We start from the raw sequence: 13,186 nt of genomic DNA, 5'->3' as shown, positions 1-13,186 counted from the left end.
GTCTCGCCTTATAAGGGATGACAAGGCTTAGGGTTACACAAACCTAGTCGAATCCTCGCAACCAAACTGTCCGAATAAATCTGCGGGTTCAAGTCTTGGAAGCCAAGTTGATGTGGCTTTTGGAAGAAAGCCCGCTGACGGGATGAGAGACATGGGCCATAGCTGGGCCCGAAGGCCGACCTTGTGGCCGGCTTCCCTTCAAGTCAAATACCCCTGGTACCTCGTACCGTCGGTGCCCGTTTCCCCCGATATGAAGGACATTTCACCTCCCAACTTCCACCCTATTGCCGTGTGCTATTCTTGTTGTCAGCGACTCCACAACCACCACGTGATGGATTCTCTCGCTGCTGCAACCAGCTTTCCCACTGCGCTGGCAGGGCAAGGGCATGTTGACCACCGTGGCCGATCCATGTTGCGACCCACAGAAGCCATTACCATCACCACCGCGGTCTGCACTACTCCTAGCTTAAAAAAATAGTTGCAATATGTAAATAAATATGTTCGTATGCAAAGTTTCAAAAGCCATCTAACCTACAATTTATATTCAAATTAGAGGGCCAATCTAAAGGGATCGAAATCAGTTGGCAGAATATTCTTGCATTTTGAATTTTGAGTAACTTATTTTATGGTGCAGAATGAGTTGTACCTGTGCCTATTGATCTTCTAGAACATTAGGACCAAGCCTCACTGAAGTCAACTAATATAGATGTGTAAACATTTCCTGCTTGCCAAATCAGCTATATTCCTTGATTATAGTATGGCCACTCTGCTCAGCTGACTTGGGTAGCTACCTGAAAATTATAATACAACTAGCATCGCATCAACTCCAGAGTGTAGCTTCCATTGCACCATATAGATAACAACGTTATTCAGAACCAATCAATCGACCATCCGGTGTCTGTGCGAAGTCAACTGTATTTTTGAAACATACTCCAGAAAGTCAATAGATTGTTAACTTCAACCATATGTGTTAGAATTGGTTATCGTTGCTTTATTGACGATGACTGTAGCAGTGGAAATCATGCATGGATGCATGCTAACAACGACCACTCTACCGGACAGTAACGAGTCTAGTTGGAAGTGCCTGATCTATCTCTCTAGAGAGGTACAGTATGTTATTCAGTTTAATTTTGAATAAACATAGGATTGAAATGCCTCTTCTTCTGGTAATGAAACCCTGGGTGAAGACTTTTGGAAAAGATGAAAGAGGTTTGGTTATGATTGGTATCTCAGCGATTTGCTGGACCATTTTGAAAGTTGAGAAATAGTATTATATTTGATAACAACAGGGTGAATGATCCCTGTACACTTGTTAACCTGCTTCTCAAAAATTTGCATGATTGGAATGTTTTGCGGACAAACCCCGTAAGAAGTAAGATGATGAAGGCTGGAGTGAAACAAGTCGGTGAGGTGGCTGGAGAAGTGTTCAAAGCAGCTCATGGATGGCACCTGAAGACTGGGAGAATCCTGGGGTGACCAGCTTCAACCTACTCGGGATAAATCATCTTCTGGTGCTGCGAACGAACAGATGCTTCGACGACTTGCCTTCTTGTTTTCATTCTGCTCTTCGATCTTTTGCTCCTGGGACAGTAATAAGAGATGTAGGGATGGTAGTCTACTATGTTTAGAAGGGGCTGTATGCGATGCCCCTTGAAAAACGTTTCCCTGTATTTTAAGTCTATTTCCTGTTTTTTCTTTGTAAGACATGGTGATTTCTCTTAATGGAAATCGGAGAGAATGCTCTCTTTTGTCAAAAAAAAATGCCCCTTCTTTAATCATATATATAACTTAAAATTCAGAAGAAAGAAGATGCATTTATGAAACATACTCCCTCCGTTCCTAAATGTAGGTCCTTTAAGAGATTCCACTATAGACTACATAGGGAGCAAAATGAGTGAACCTATACTCTAAAAAGCATCTATATATATCCGAATGTAGTTTCTATAATGAAATCTCTAAAAAGACTTATATTTAGGAACGGAGGGAGTAGATTTTCCTCCCTCCATTCATAAATATAAGATGTTCTTACGTTATTTGAATCAGATGTATATAGACACATTTTAGTGTGTTTTCACTTATTTCAGTTGTACGTGTTCCATATTGAAATATCCAAAATGTCTATTTGTGAATGGAGGGAGTAGCATATCACCTAACTTCTTGTTGAGAATCATACATAAATTGGATGGAAGAAACTAATTCATATGGACTTATTTTTGCAGGAATATATGAACTTTGGTAAGCATTATTTTCTTGTCGAGATTGAACTTTGGCATATCATTATTCCGACTCAAAAATATATTTCATATATAGAGATGTCTTTTTAGGATGTAATCCTACCAAACTAATGTGGAAATCTTCGCCGAGAGAGGCTTTGATCTCTCTCTCTCTAACAGAAATGCTCTTTAGGAGCGACTAGCTGAGGGGTACCCTTCGCGGAGAGCAGCCTACAAGCAACGCTGCCAGCCAGCCCCCACGCAGTAAGCATTGTGAGCGACGGGATAAGCAGCGACCGAGACGAGTAGGAATGAGCGTCAAGGAGTCCTTTAGGTTTTCTACCTTTACTTTTTTTTGGTTGATTTTTTCTTGGATTTTTTGTGCTTCATTGTTTTTTCCTTAAAAAAATCTGCTTTTTATTTCTCATTTTCCTTTTCTTTGTTTTTTGTCCGTCGGGAGAATGGAGCACATATGTGCTTCCACGTGAAAAGCATAGTAGTGCTTCAATTCCTATGGCTTCGCCAGGGGAGAACAATTGTGCTTTTTATAGGAAAAGCAAATTTTAGTCTACATTGGGAGGACAATTTGAAAGCACAAATTACTACTAGCTGGAAGCACATAATTTTCTAAAAAAAGTTGTTCATGGGGTATAGTTTCGAAGATCTTGACGCGAGAAATAGAATGATGAAAATGGTTCATGATTTGAACGCATAGTAAATTATTTTAGAAAAAAATCTAAGCAAAAGGGACAAACAATCAACCTCTCGTCCTCACGCGCTTGATGAGAAAAATCCATCAAAACTCTCGGTTACGACAAATAACGCACATGGGGTCCGTCATTTGTCACCATTAAAGAAGATAGGGCAATCTTTCCAAGGGTACATCCTGATTAGTGATTTTGGCTTTTTTGGGAGGCTTTGATTTTTTTGTTTTTGAGGGAAAGGGGAGGCTTTGAATTATTTTTTTTGAGAAACGTGGAGGCTTGGATTACAAGAAGAAAGTGACACCAGTCTCGCTCTGCGCAGTGGGCCGTCGCCCACGCGTTTAAGGCCCACCATCCCAATGCCTCCTCCATCCACTGATCCACGCCCACTCCCACTCCCCGAGACCCCCATCGCTGTGTTCATCGCTGGCGCGAGCGCACGCACCGCAGCGCAGCTCGTTTGCCGCGACCGGTCGCACATTTTACTCGCATGCACTAAATGACAATTCAACATTTATTGATGATAGCGACAGCTAAGGGGACCGCGTCCCATAATTACGGAAGAGATACTAACGCGCATGCATGTGCTGACACACTCTTTATTCCGTTTCATTTTTTTTTAAAAAGTAATAACTTTTCAACCGAGCGTCGAAACAAAGATCCGTTTTCACCGTTAGGTTTCTCGCGACGAGATCTTCAAAACTAGATCCCATATGAGCATGTTTTGATAATTTTTAAAAAATAAGCAACTTTGATCCTAAACGAGGCAATTTTAGTTTTAAACATAAGCAACTTTTATTAAATTATATGTACTAATGAATTTATCAAGCATGTCATATACCACTTAGAAATCACGGCAAATAATATTTTTGACCGTATATGGGCAACTAAGCATTTTCGGTAGCAAACTTTGGTGATGACAACATATTTTGATAGGATAGTTGCATGGATTTGCCAGGACAGTTGCTTGGTTTTGTTATTGAAATTGTTTGTTTTTTGTTAAGATGGTTGCTTGGTTTGTTAGGTCAGTTGCTTGGTTTGCTTAGACATTATGCATTATGTGTTCTGATAATGTAGTTGCATGGATTTGCCAGGACAGTTGCTTGGTTTTGTTAGGATAGTTGCTTAGTTTTGTTAGGACAGTTGCTTGATTTATTTGGACAATCGATTGGTTTTGTTATGACAGTTGCTTGGTTTACTAGGACAGTTGCTTGGTTTACTAGGACAGATGCTTGGTTTGTTAGGTCAGTTGCTTGGTTTTTACACAAACCAAGATGATAGGAAGTCATATTAGACAAACAAGAAGAGTTGCTTACTGATAACACTAAAGTTGCCTATATACCACACAGAGTTGCTCAAAAAAAATTTCATCGAAACCTATCCATATGGGATCTAGTTTTGAAGAACTCGTCGCAAGAAACCCAATGGTGAAAACGGATCTGAATTTCGATACTCGAATCAAAAGTTATGGCTTTCTAAATTTTTTGAAACTCAAATTAATACATGCGAACTGACCTGGCAGAGCATCTTCCTAATCACGCGGGGGACAGCAGAATGAGGGACCGGTTCTTCTCTTTTTCAGTGGTCGGACAGCACGCGCAATGATTCCTTACATATTAGGAAGATGCGCTCGGCTAGACTGCTGGCGCGCGTGCGCCCGCTAGCCACGTCCAAATTTCAAAACACGCGAAAAAGGCGTCCGCCCTCTTCCTCTCGCCCTTCTCCCAAATCGCCGAGCCGAATCCCGCAGAGATCACGCGGATTTCGCCCCAATCCGCCCCCAGATCCAAGTTCCGGGGTCGCTTTAGGTGGCGTCGCCGGCATGGCGCATACCCCGAACCCCAGCCGGAGGTCGTGGGTGGGCCCGCCGACCCCCTTCCTCACGCCGCGGCCCGAGCGCCGGGAGCTGCGGTGGGCGGAAGCGGGCTCGCACAGCTCCGTGCGCCGCAGCGGCGTAGGCGCCTGCAGCATCAACGGCAGCAATGACAGAGACCGCGAGGCGAACGTGCAGGTCGTGCTCCGGTGCAGGTGAGGTGCTCTCGCTTTGGCCCCACCGAGCAAAATCTTTGTAAGCCATGCTGTGATGCTCCAAGTAGCAGCCTAGGACTGAGGCGAATCGTGGCGTAGTCAGTGGGAATGCTAGCTTTTATCTCTGTTTGCCAACTGTGTAGTGACAACGGAAATTTTGAGCAAATTGCTGCTGGTGCTAGGAGTCAGATGCACATCTCCATGGTGTCTCTGATGCGTTTTTATGACTGGTGCATGGTTAGACCGCTAAGCGTGGAGGAGCAGAAAGCGAATGTCCAGAGTGCCGTCTCCTGCAACGACACCAAGAGGGAGGTCACAGTTCTGAACAGTCTATTCAAGCAAGCTGACAAAACATTCACCTTTGACACGGTAAAGCCACTATTGATCCCTGTGCTTGCTGCTTATGGTCTATGGATTTTAAATAGTTGTCGTCATTCGGTTATGGCTAATTTTAAACGATTAAAATCTTGTGTCTCACAAATCTGTAACATGATGATTATACAAGTGCTAAATACTCCTACATGGTTATTCCGTTGTTGTATACTTCATGTACTCTGTTTCTGTGTTGATGATTTGGCCCTGTTGCCTTGCATCTTTATTTAAATGATGGTTGTGTGCATGTGAGGATACAGAGGCCTGGAGGTTTGACATTCCTTTTCGAAAAACACCCCTACATGATTGACGTAGATTCACATGGTTTTTCATTTATGTACAGTTGTTATTTTATACCAGGTTTTTGGCCCAAAATCTCAGCAGAGGGCAATATATGATCATGCTGTTGCACCAATTGTCGATGATGTCCTTGAAGGCTACAATTGTACTGTCTTTGCCTTTGGACAAACTGGAACCGGGAAAACTTATACTATGGAGGGAGAGATGATGCAGCAGGTACTAAAATATTTGGACATCGGCTTAGAAGTTACATGCAGCAACTGAACAATTTGCTTCATCTGCCTTTTTAGGTAGGTGAACTGCCAACTAGTGCTGGTGTCATGCCAAGAGCAGTGCGCCATATTTTTGACATTTTGGAAGCACAAAAGGCTGACTATAGCATGAAGGTAACCTTCTTGGAGCTCTATAACGAAGAAATAACAGATCTGTTGGCTTCAGAGGACCAAAGTAGATTCCTTGAAGATAGACACAAAAGGCCTACTCTATCTCTTATGGAAGATGGCAAAGGTGGGTCTGTCATAAGAGGCCTTGAAGAAATTGTTGTCTACAGTCCTGGTGAGATATATAGTCTGTTACAACATGGATCAACTAGGAGACGCACTGCCGACACTGCACTGAATATGCAAAGCAGGTCAATGACCATTTCACTTCTTTTTTTGGGTGCCAATAGTGGACGTGTTGAATACTGATCATTGTGTATCCTGTACTTGCAGCCGTTCACATTCTGTCTTTTCTATATATATCCATGTCAAAGTAACAACAACAGGGAATCGGGAACTCATAAAGTGTGGGAGGTTGAACCTTGTAGACCTGGCAGGATCAGAGAGTATAGCTCGATCAGGTGCAAAAGAGGTACTTACTATTACCAACTAATAAGTGATTATATCAACTGTTTGTCATACCCCATCCTATTGGGACGCATGGGTTAATCATCCATATTTTCACTTGGTTGAACTGGTAAAGTACACACTGGAAGATGATAAATTGTATATCCTGCTGTCCCATCTGAATAGTTGTTCCGAAGAAGTCTTTTCAGTTTAGGTATGTTGTAGGTGTTGGGAATCGTAGCATAATTTAAAATTTTCCTACGCTCACCAAGATGCATCTATGGAGTCTACTAGCAACGAGGGGAAGGGAGTGCATCTACATACCCTTGTAGATCACGGGCGGAAGCGTTCCAATGAACGTGGATGACGGAGTCGTACTCGCCGTGATCCAAATCACCGATGACCGAGTGCCGAACGTACGGCACCTCCGCGTTCAACACACGTACGGTGCAGCGACGTCTCCTCCTTCTTGATCCAGCAAGGGGGGGGGGAGAGGTTGATGGAGATCCAACAGCACGACGGCGTGGTGGTGGATGTAGCGGCTCTCCGGCAGGGCTTCGCAAGCTTCTGCGAGAGAGAGAGAGGTGTTGCAGGGGAGGAGGGAGGCGCCCAAGGCTTAGATGTTGCTACCCTCCCTTCCCCCCACTATATATAGGGCCAAGGGAGAGGGGGGGGGGCGCAGCCTTGCCCCTTCCTCCAAGGAAGGGTGCGGCCAGGGGGGAGTCCTTCCCCCCCAAGGCACCTCGGAGGTGCCTTCCCCCTTTAGGACTCTCCTTTTTTTCTTATCTCTTGCGCATGGGCCTTTTGGGGCTGGTGCCCTTGGCCCATATAGGCCAAGGCGCACCCCTTACAGCCCATGTGGCCCCCCGGGGCTGGTGGACCCCCGGACCCCTTTCGGCACTCCCGGTACAATACCGATAAAGTGCGAAACTTTTCCGGCGACCAAAATAAGACTTCCCATATATAAATCTTTACCTCCGGACCATTCCGGAACTCCTCGTGACGTCCGGGATCTCATCCGGGACTCCGAACAACTTTCGGGTTTCCGCATACATATATCTCTACAACCTTAGCGTCACCGGACCTTAAGTGTGTAGACCCTACGGGTTCGGGAGACATGCAGACATGACCGAGACGCCTCTCCGGTCAATAACCAACAGCGGGATCTGGATACCCATGTTGGCTCCCACATGCTCCACGATGATCTCATCGGATGAACCACGGTGTCGAGGATTCAATCAATCTGTATGCAATTCCCTTTGTCAATCGGTATGTTACTTGCCCGAGATTCGATCGTCGGTATCCCAATACCTAGTTCAATCTCGTTACCGGCAAGTCTCTTTACTCGTACCGCAATGCATGATCCCGTGACTAACGCCTTAGTCACATTGAGCTCATTATGATGATGCATCACCGAGTGGGCCCAGAGATACCTCTCCGTTTACACGGAGTGACAAATCCCAGTCTCGATCCGTGCCAACCCAACAGACACTTTCGGAGATACCCGTAATGCACCTTTATAGTCACCCAGTTACGTTGTGACGTTTGGCACACCCAAAGCACTCCTACGGTATCCGGGAGTTGCACGATCTCATGGTCTAAGGAAAAGATACTTGACATTGGAAAAACTTTAGCAAACGAAACTACACGATCTTTTATGCTATGCTTAAGTTGGGTCTTGTCCATCACATCATTCTCCTAATGATGTGATCCCGTTATCAATGACATCCAATGTCCATAGTCAGGAAACCATGACTATCTGTTGATCAACGAGCTAGTCAACTAGAGGCTTACTAGGGACAGGTTGTGGTCTATGTATTCACACATGTATTACGATTTCCGGACAATACAATTATAGCATGAATAATAGACAATTACCATGAACAAAGAAATATAATAATAACCATTTATTATTGCCTCTAGGGCATATTTCCAACAGTAGGCCTTATACATAACTATCTTATCTCCAAAGCAATTTCTTCTCAGAAAAAAAAAGCACCTGTTCTTGGTAAAGTGACAACGAATATTTTGATGTGTTTTGTGTTGTCATAACTGGATATTACTACACACTTTTAAATCTTATTGTGATGCTAACTTAGGATGTTAATTCTTATTACATGTCAATCCATCTTGAAGTCATGATTTGTGGCATGCTGGTAGGTTAGAGCAAGAGAAGCTGGAGAGCTGAATAAGAGCTTATTAACACTGGGTCGTGTCATCACTGCACTTGTTGAAGATTCAGTTCATGTACCATACAGGTAGTACCTGCCGTTTCTCATAATAAATCAGGAAGATTACGCATAATTTATTCATTATGCATAGCAGTAATACATATTCATTTTGATACTTTACCAGGGACAGTAAACTCACCAGGTTGCTTAGGGAATCCTTAGGTGGAAAAGCCAAAACATGCATCATAGCAACAGTAACTCCATCTGTCCACTGCCTGGAAGAAACTCTAGTTACACTTGATTATGCTTATCGTGCTAAAAGCATAAGAAACAAACCAGAGGTGCTAGTTTCCTACTTCTATTCATTCTTGGTGCTCAATTTAGTTGATATCCTTGTCACTAACTTCAACTATTGTTGTAGGTGAACCAAAAAGTTTGCAAATCTGTTATGCTTAAGGACCTCTATAAAAAAATGGAAAAAATGAAACAAGGTTTTCTTCAATTCTCTAGTTATTCCTATTCCTCGCATTATCATATAGGATCTCACTAGTATATTGTCAGATGTAAAAGCCGCAAGGGAAAATAATGGAATTTATATCCCCGATGAAACGTTTGTTCTTGAGGAGGCAGAGAAAAAGGTATAAACAAGACTTCAGATTGTTCTAAATATGCATATTACGGAACCTCTGCAAGATATTGAATGTTACCTTAGTCTTTTTTATTATATGTTGCAGATAATGAGGGACAAGGTGGAACATATGGAGCTTAGCATGGAAAAGCAGAGCAAAGTATAGCTTTTATCTAATTAAAGTTTTGATATATTAATATATTAATAGGTATATAGTTCAGGGTTGAATTTACTTGTACCTTTGGTGGTCTGGCAGGAGCTCGAAAAGTACAGAAGTTTGTACCTAGCAGAGCAGAAGCACAGGTTGAATTTGGAAGGTCAGAATAAAGAGTTAAAGGTACTGCAATCTGGATAACATTTTTTAGTACGCAAAACCTTGTAGTTCTTAGGCTTTTATATCTACTTAGAACGCAAAAGCTTCACATCTAAGTATCTTTATATTTAGGTGACGATTGAAACTTGCAAGAGGGAATTTCTGGATCTTCAGGAAGCTCATTCTAGAGCTAACATGTCTCTGAAGGAAAAGGACTTCATAATCTCAAATTTACTCCATGCCGGTAAGTATTTCTTGATCTTAACTTAATATGTTAGTTGGATCAAGTGTTCTTATGTTTGGAACTAATTCATCACAATGTATAGAGAATGTAATTCTTGAACGTGCAAAGGTTCTGTGTGGCACCGTCGAGACTGCATCTGGAGATATTGCTGATCTTCAGAATAAACTAGGTAAACAGCTAGAGCCCCTCTCCCCCCTCCCTCTACAAGTTGCTGCTTTCTTGCACTGACGGTCGTTGGTATTTTTTGGCAAATATAAATAGGAAGACAATCGAAAACTGAAGTTGAAAATAAAGGGTTGCTATTCAATTTTCGGTCTCAACTAGATCAGAGTCTTGGACTTCTTCGTAACACAGTTGTTCGGTCGATTTGTGAACAGCGCCAATTTTTGGAGTCCATGACTGGACAAATGAATTCGTATTTTTCAGCTAAATCTGAGGTACTACTACTAAAATACTTGCTTTGTTAACTGTTCAAGATTACCATGATTATCACAATGTACTAATTATCTGCATCACGCAACCGCGTCCAGTCAGCTAACCATTTGAAGAGAAGAATCGCAAAGGCCAAAGATATGCATACCTCTGGTGTGCAATGCATGAACGAGCTTGTCAATACTCTGCGGCAGCGGTCCATCACAGACTCTGAGCAGATGAAACTGAATATATCTTCACAAGCAATAGCTGTTGACAATGTATGCAACAATAGAACTTTTATTTTTGGAGTAGTTGCTATCTGGTTCAAAGTAGTGGGCCACTTTACAAAATCTAATCATGGCCTATCTTATTAACAGTTTCTAGCAGTGATGGTTTCAGAGGCTGAACAAGTATTAACTGAGGTTTTGAGATCTACTTCTGAACTCAAGGAGCTGTTAGCATTTTCTGCTGAACAGCAAGAATTAGTATGTCTCCTCGACCCTTGCTTTTGTTAACAGCTACCTCTATTGCACACATTATGCCAGATCCTGCAACTCATTCTGAAACTTGTCTGGTAGGGATTGCAAAAGAGTCTTACCTCAGCACAAGCCATGTCGAAGACGTCAATAGATTTCTTTAATGATATCAGTACACATGCGTCTAGGCTCATGAAACTTATGAAGCAAAGTCAAAGAGGATGCTCCTCTCGTCTTGCTGAATTTGAGAAGGGTTTTGAGGTTGGTTGGTTTTGAACTATGGTGCTACATATACACAGTTCATTTATAGACAAACTCGCTGATCACATCCTTCCTTTCAATAGGAAGCTGCTATTAGAGAAGAGCAAGCTGCTCTTGACAAGATTGCTGGAATTTTAGCTGGCTTGACTGCCAGGAAAACGACAATGGTCAGCTTATCTATTGTTTAATTGCAAAAAAAAAGCCTCCTTTTATGACTTAGGTAATAACTGTTCTCCCTTTTAGCAGGTTTCAGAATATGTTGGGCAACTGAATGAGAGGTATAGTGAGGAGCAGGAACACCTGGCGTTGGAAATGTCCAGCCTACAACAAGTTTCAGATAATGGCAAAAAAGAGGCTGCATCCTGTGCTGAAAAGCTAAAGAACCAAATCCTGGAGGATATGTCATCGCATGCTAATACCAAAGATAAAATGGGAGACGTCTTGCAGCAGTGGTACCAATCTTACTTGCCTAGCTAAAATTATGCTCAATTTAAATTACTCATTCACCCTTGAAGCCCTTCTGGTTCCAAGATTTATTTATGCTGAAGAAGTGTTGTTTCATTGCAGCTTGAAGGGAAGCCACCATTCTGTTTCTTACTGGTCACATACGCAGTCATGTTTAGAACATCTAAATAAGAGCTCAGTTCTGGAAGCTAATGATTTTATACAGTAAGTTGTAGTCATTTTCGCAAACTCGACCTACCGTGACGAGCCTTGTAATGCAGGTCCTTCCCAGTTTTTCTAATGAATTTCTTGCATGCAGAGAGAGAAGAAATGAAAATGAAAGTATTATCCAGGAGATTCAACTTCGTTCTTCACACAACGATGCAGGGTTCCATGCCATTACATCTGATATTTTGACTACTTCAGAGAGTAACATATCTACTTGGACTATAATATATTTTTCCCTCGAAAGATCTTCTTTTCCTTGTGTTATCCAGTTTCTTTTTTTCCAGATTCTCACTTAGTGGATCATGAAACAAGAGAGAGAATGGAAACTCTATCCACCTCCTTCTCAAATCATTTGGGATTGCTGACTGAAAAACACAATCAAGGCACAGAATCTATAAGAACCTTTGCAAGTAACTGTATTGAAAAGGATTACTCGGTAAGCTATATGCATTCACATTTGCACCATATTTGAATTAGAGAACTAAGAAACAAGTTGTACGAATTAGTTAAACTCAGAATGACTTTTTTAATGTTTGAAAACACAAAATGGATACTTATTGGTCAAGCTCAGCTAAACAGATGGACTTTTTTTAGTTTATTGCAGTAAATTGTTGAAAGAACTACATTCCTGACACAACTAGCAACCGAACAATATGAACGTATGCACCTTATGGACATGTTAACACTTCGAACAAGTTTGGGCACAAATTATATTTTAGACAAGAAATGCGATTATTCAATCCAGACCACCTTTATATCATTCCTATACCAGGTGACATATTTCGTTACCAATGTTGTCTCAACAGGTTAACAGTCCAGTTCGTCATCGCCCACGGGAGCTACTGGCCGGCGCATATAGCTTCGAATCAATTGAGGAACTGAGAGCCTCGATGCCAGATCTTGTGGCAAAATTCAAATCAAAGAACAAGCTGGATGAAGTGGACAAAGGAAAAAGCTCCTCGGACCAAACGACACGTGCTCCTAGAAGTCCTCTCACGCCAGTCAATCACTAGGATTAGTGGAAGGCAGTAGCAGAAACTGTGAGATTCTCCTAGTGCTGTAACGATGGCAAGATCTCTTGCCCGTTTATGGCCGTGTCGATTAAGCGTTTATCGGGAGTGAAATGTTGCACTTCCGTGCAGCATACGTACCTGATCGTAGGGTAGTGAAGACCAGGATTGTAGAGGACAAGCGTTTCGTAATATCTAGAGGCCCGACCATCGATCTTGTTGCTTTGCATGCTTTCTGATCAGTCAAGTGGTCGAATGTGCGATGTAGAATGCGTTTCTCAATCTGAAGATATATGTTATCTCCAATATCGTGTTGGGTTTGCAACTCGATGCAAACTTAGTTGAGTTTACTACCTAGCTCTCCTAAAATGGGAGAAATCAATTTTAGGCCTTGTTCGGCAACAGTCCACTCCTCCAGAACGGAGCGGAGTGCCAGGTTAGCAGCTCCCCAAATTACAACTACATGCCGCTCCGGAGCGGAGTTGCGGAGCGGAGGGATTCCAAATAGGCTCTTAGAGCAACTCTAGCAGACCCTGTAAAAGTCGCAAACCCG

The 13,186-nt window shown here is 42.5% G+C and overlaps 1 protein-coding gene across 3 annotated transcripts; it reads left to right on the top strand.

The window, feature by feature from the left end:
• Positions 1-4,561: 4,561 nt before the first annotated feature.
• LOC109766079 (kinesin-like protein KIN-5B) lies at positions 4,562-12,939 on the top strand. Of its 3 annotated transcripts, none has more exons than XM_045227882.2 (23): positions 4,562-4,945; positions 5,128-5,314; positions 5,678-5,833; positions 5,908-6,248; positions 6,331-6,469; positions 8,605-8,702; positions 8,800-8,956; positions 9,037-9,106; positions 9,177-9,253; positions 9,350-9,403; positions 9,500-9,580; positions 9,689-9,800; positions 9,883-9,969; positions 10,062-10,237; positions 10,331-10,492; positions 10,592-10,699; positions 10,793-10,951; positions 11,035-11,118; positions 11,198-11,403; positions 11,519-11,620; positions 11,715-11,824; positions 11,908-12,059; positions 12,430-12,939. In XM_045227882.2, the coding sequence occupies exons 1-23, from the start codon at positions 4,740-4,742 to the stop codon at positions 12,634-12,636; spliced, it is 3,231 nt and encodes a 1,076-aa protein (XP_045083817.1). In that variant the 5' UTR covers positions 4,562-4,739; the 3' UTR covers positions 12,637-12,939. The 3 variants fall into 3 exon arrangements, with proteins under 3 accessions (XP_045083817.1, XP_073352830.1, XP_020180437.1); XM_073496729.1 differs by having other exon boundaries at positions 5,089-5,314; XM_020324848.4 differs by having other exon boundaries at positions 4,563-4,945; positions 5,188-5,314.
• The last annotated feature ends 247 nt before the right edge of the window (positions 12,940-13,186 follow it).

Source organism: Aegilops tauschii, chromosome 4 (genome assembly GCF_002575655.3).
Source record: "Aegilops tauschii subsp. strangulata cultivar AL8/78 chromosome 4, Aet v6.0, whole genome shotgun sequence".
In the NCBI taxonomy this organism is placed as follows: domain Eukaryota; kingdom Viridiplantae; phylum Streptophyta; class Magnoliopsida; order Poales; family Poaceae; genus Aegilops; species Aegilops tauschii.
The sequence above is the reverse complement of the archived record's forward strand: the minus strand, read 5'-3'. Positions and strand labels throughout refer to the sequence as shown.

Coding starts and splice junctions, on each gene's coding strand:
- LOC109766079 (XM_073496729.1), top strand. CDS start 4,740: ATGGCGCATACCCCGAACCCCAGCCGGAGGTCGTGGGTGGGCCCGCCG. Junction 4,946..5,088: donor CAGGTCGTGCTCCGGTGCAG/GTGAGGTGCTCT, acceptor CCAACTGTGTAG/TGACAACGGAAATTTTGAGC. Junction 11,404..11,518: donor GGAGACGTCTTGCAGCAGTG/GTACCAATCTTA, acceptor GTTTCATTGCAG/CTTGAAGGGAAGCCACCATT.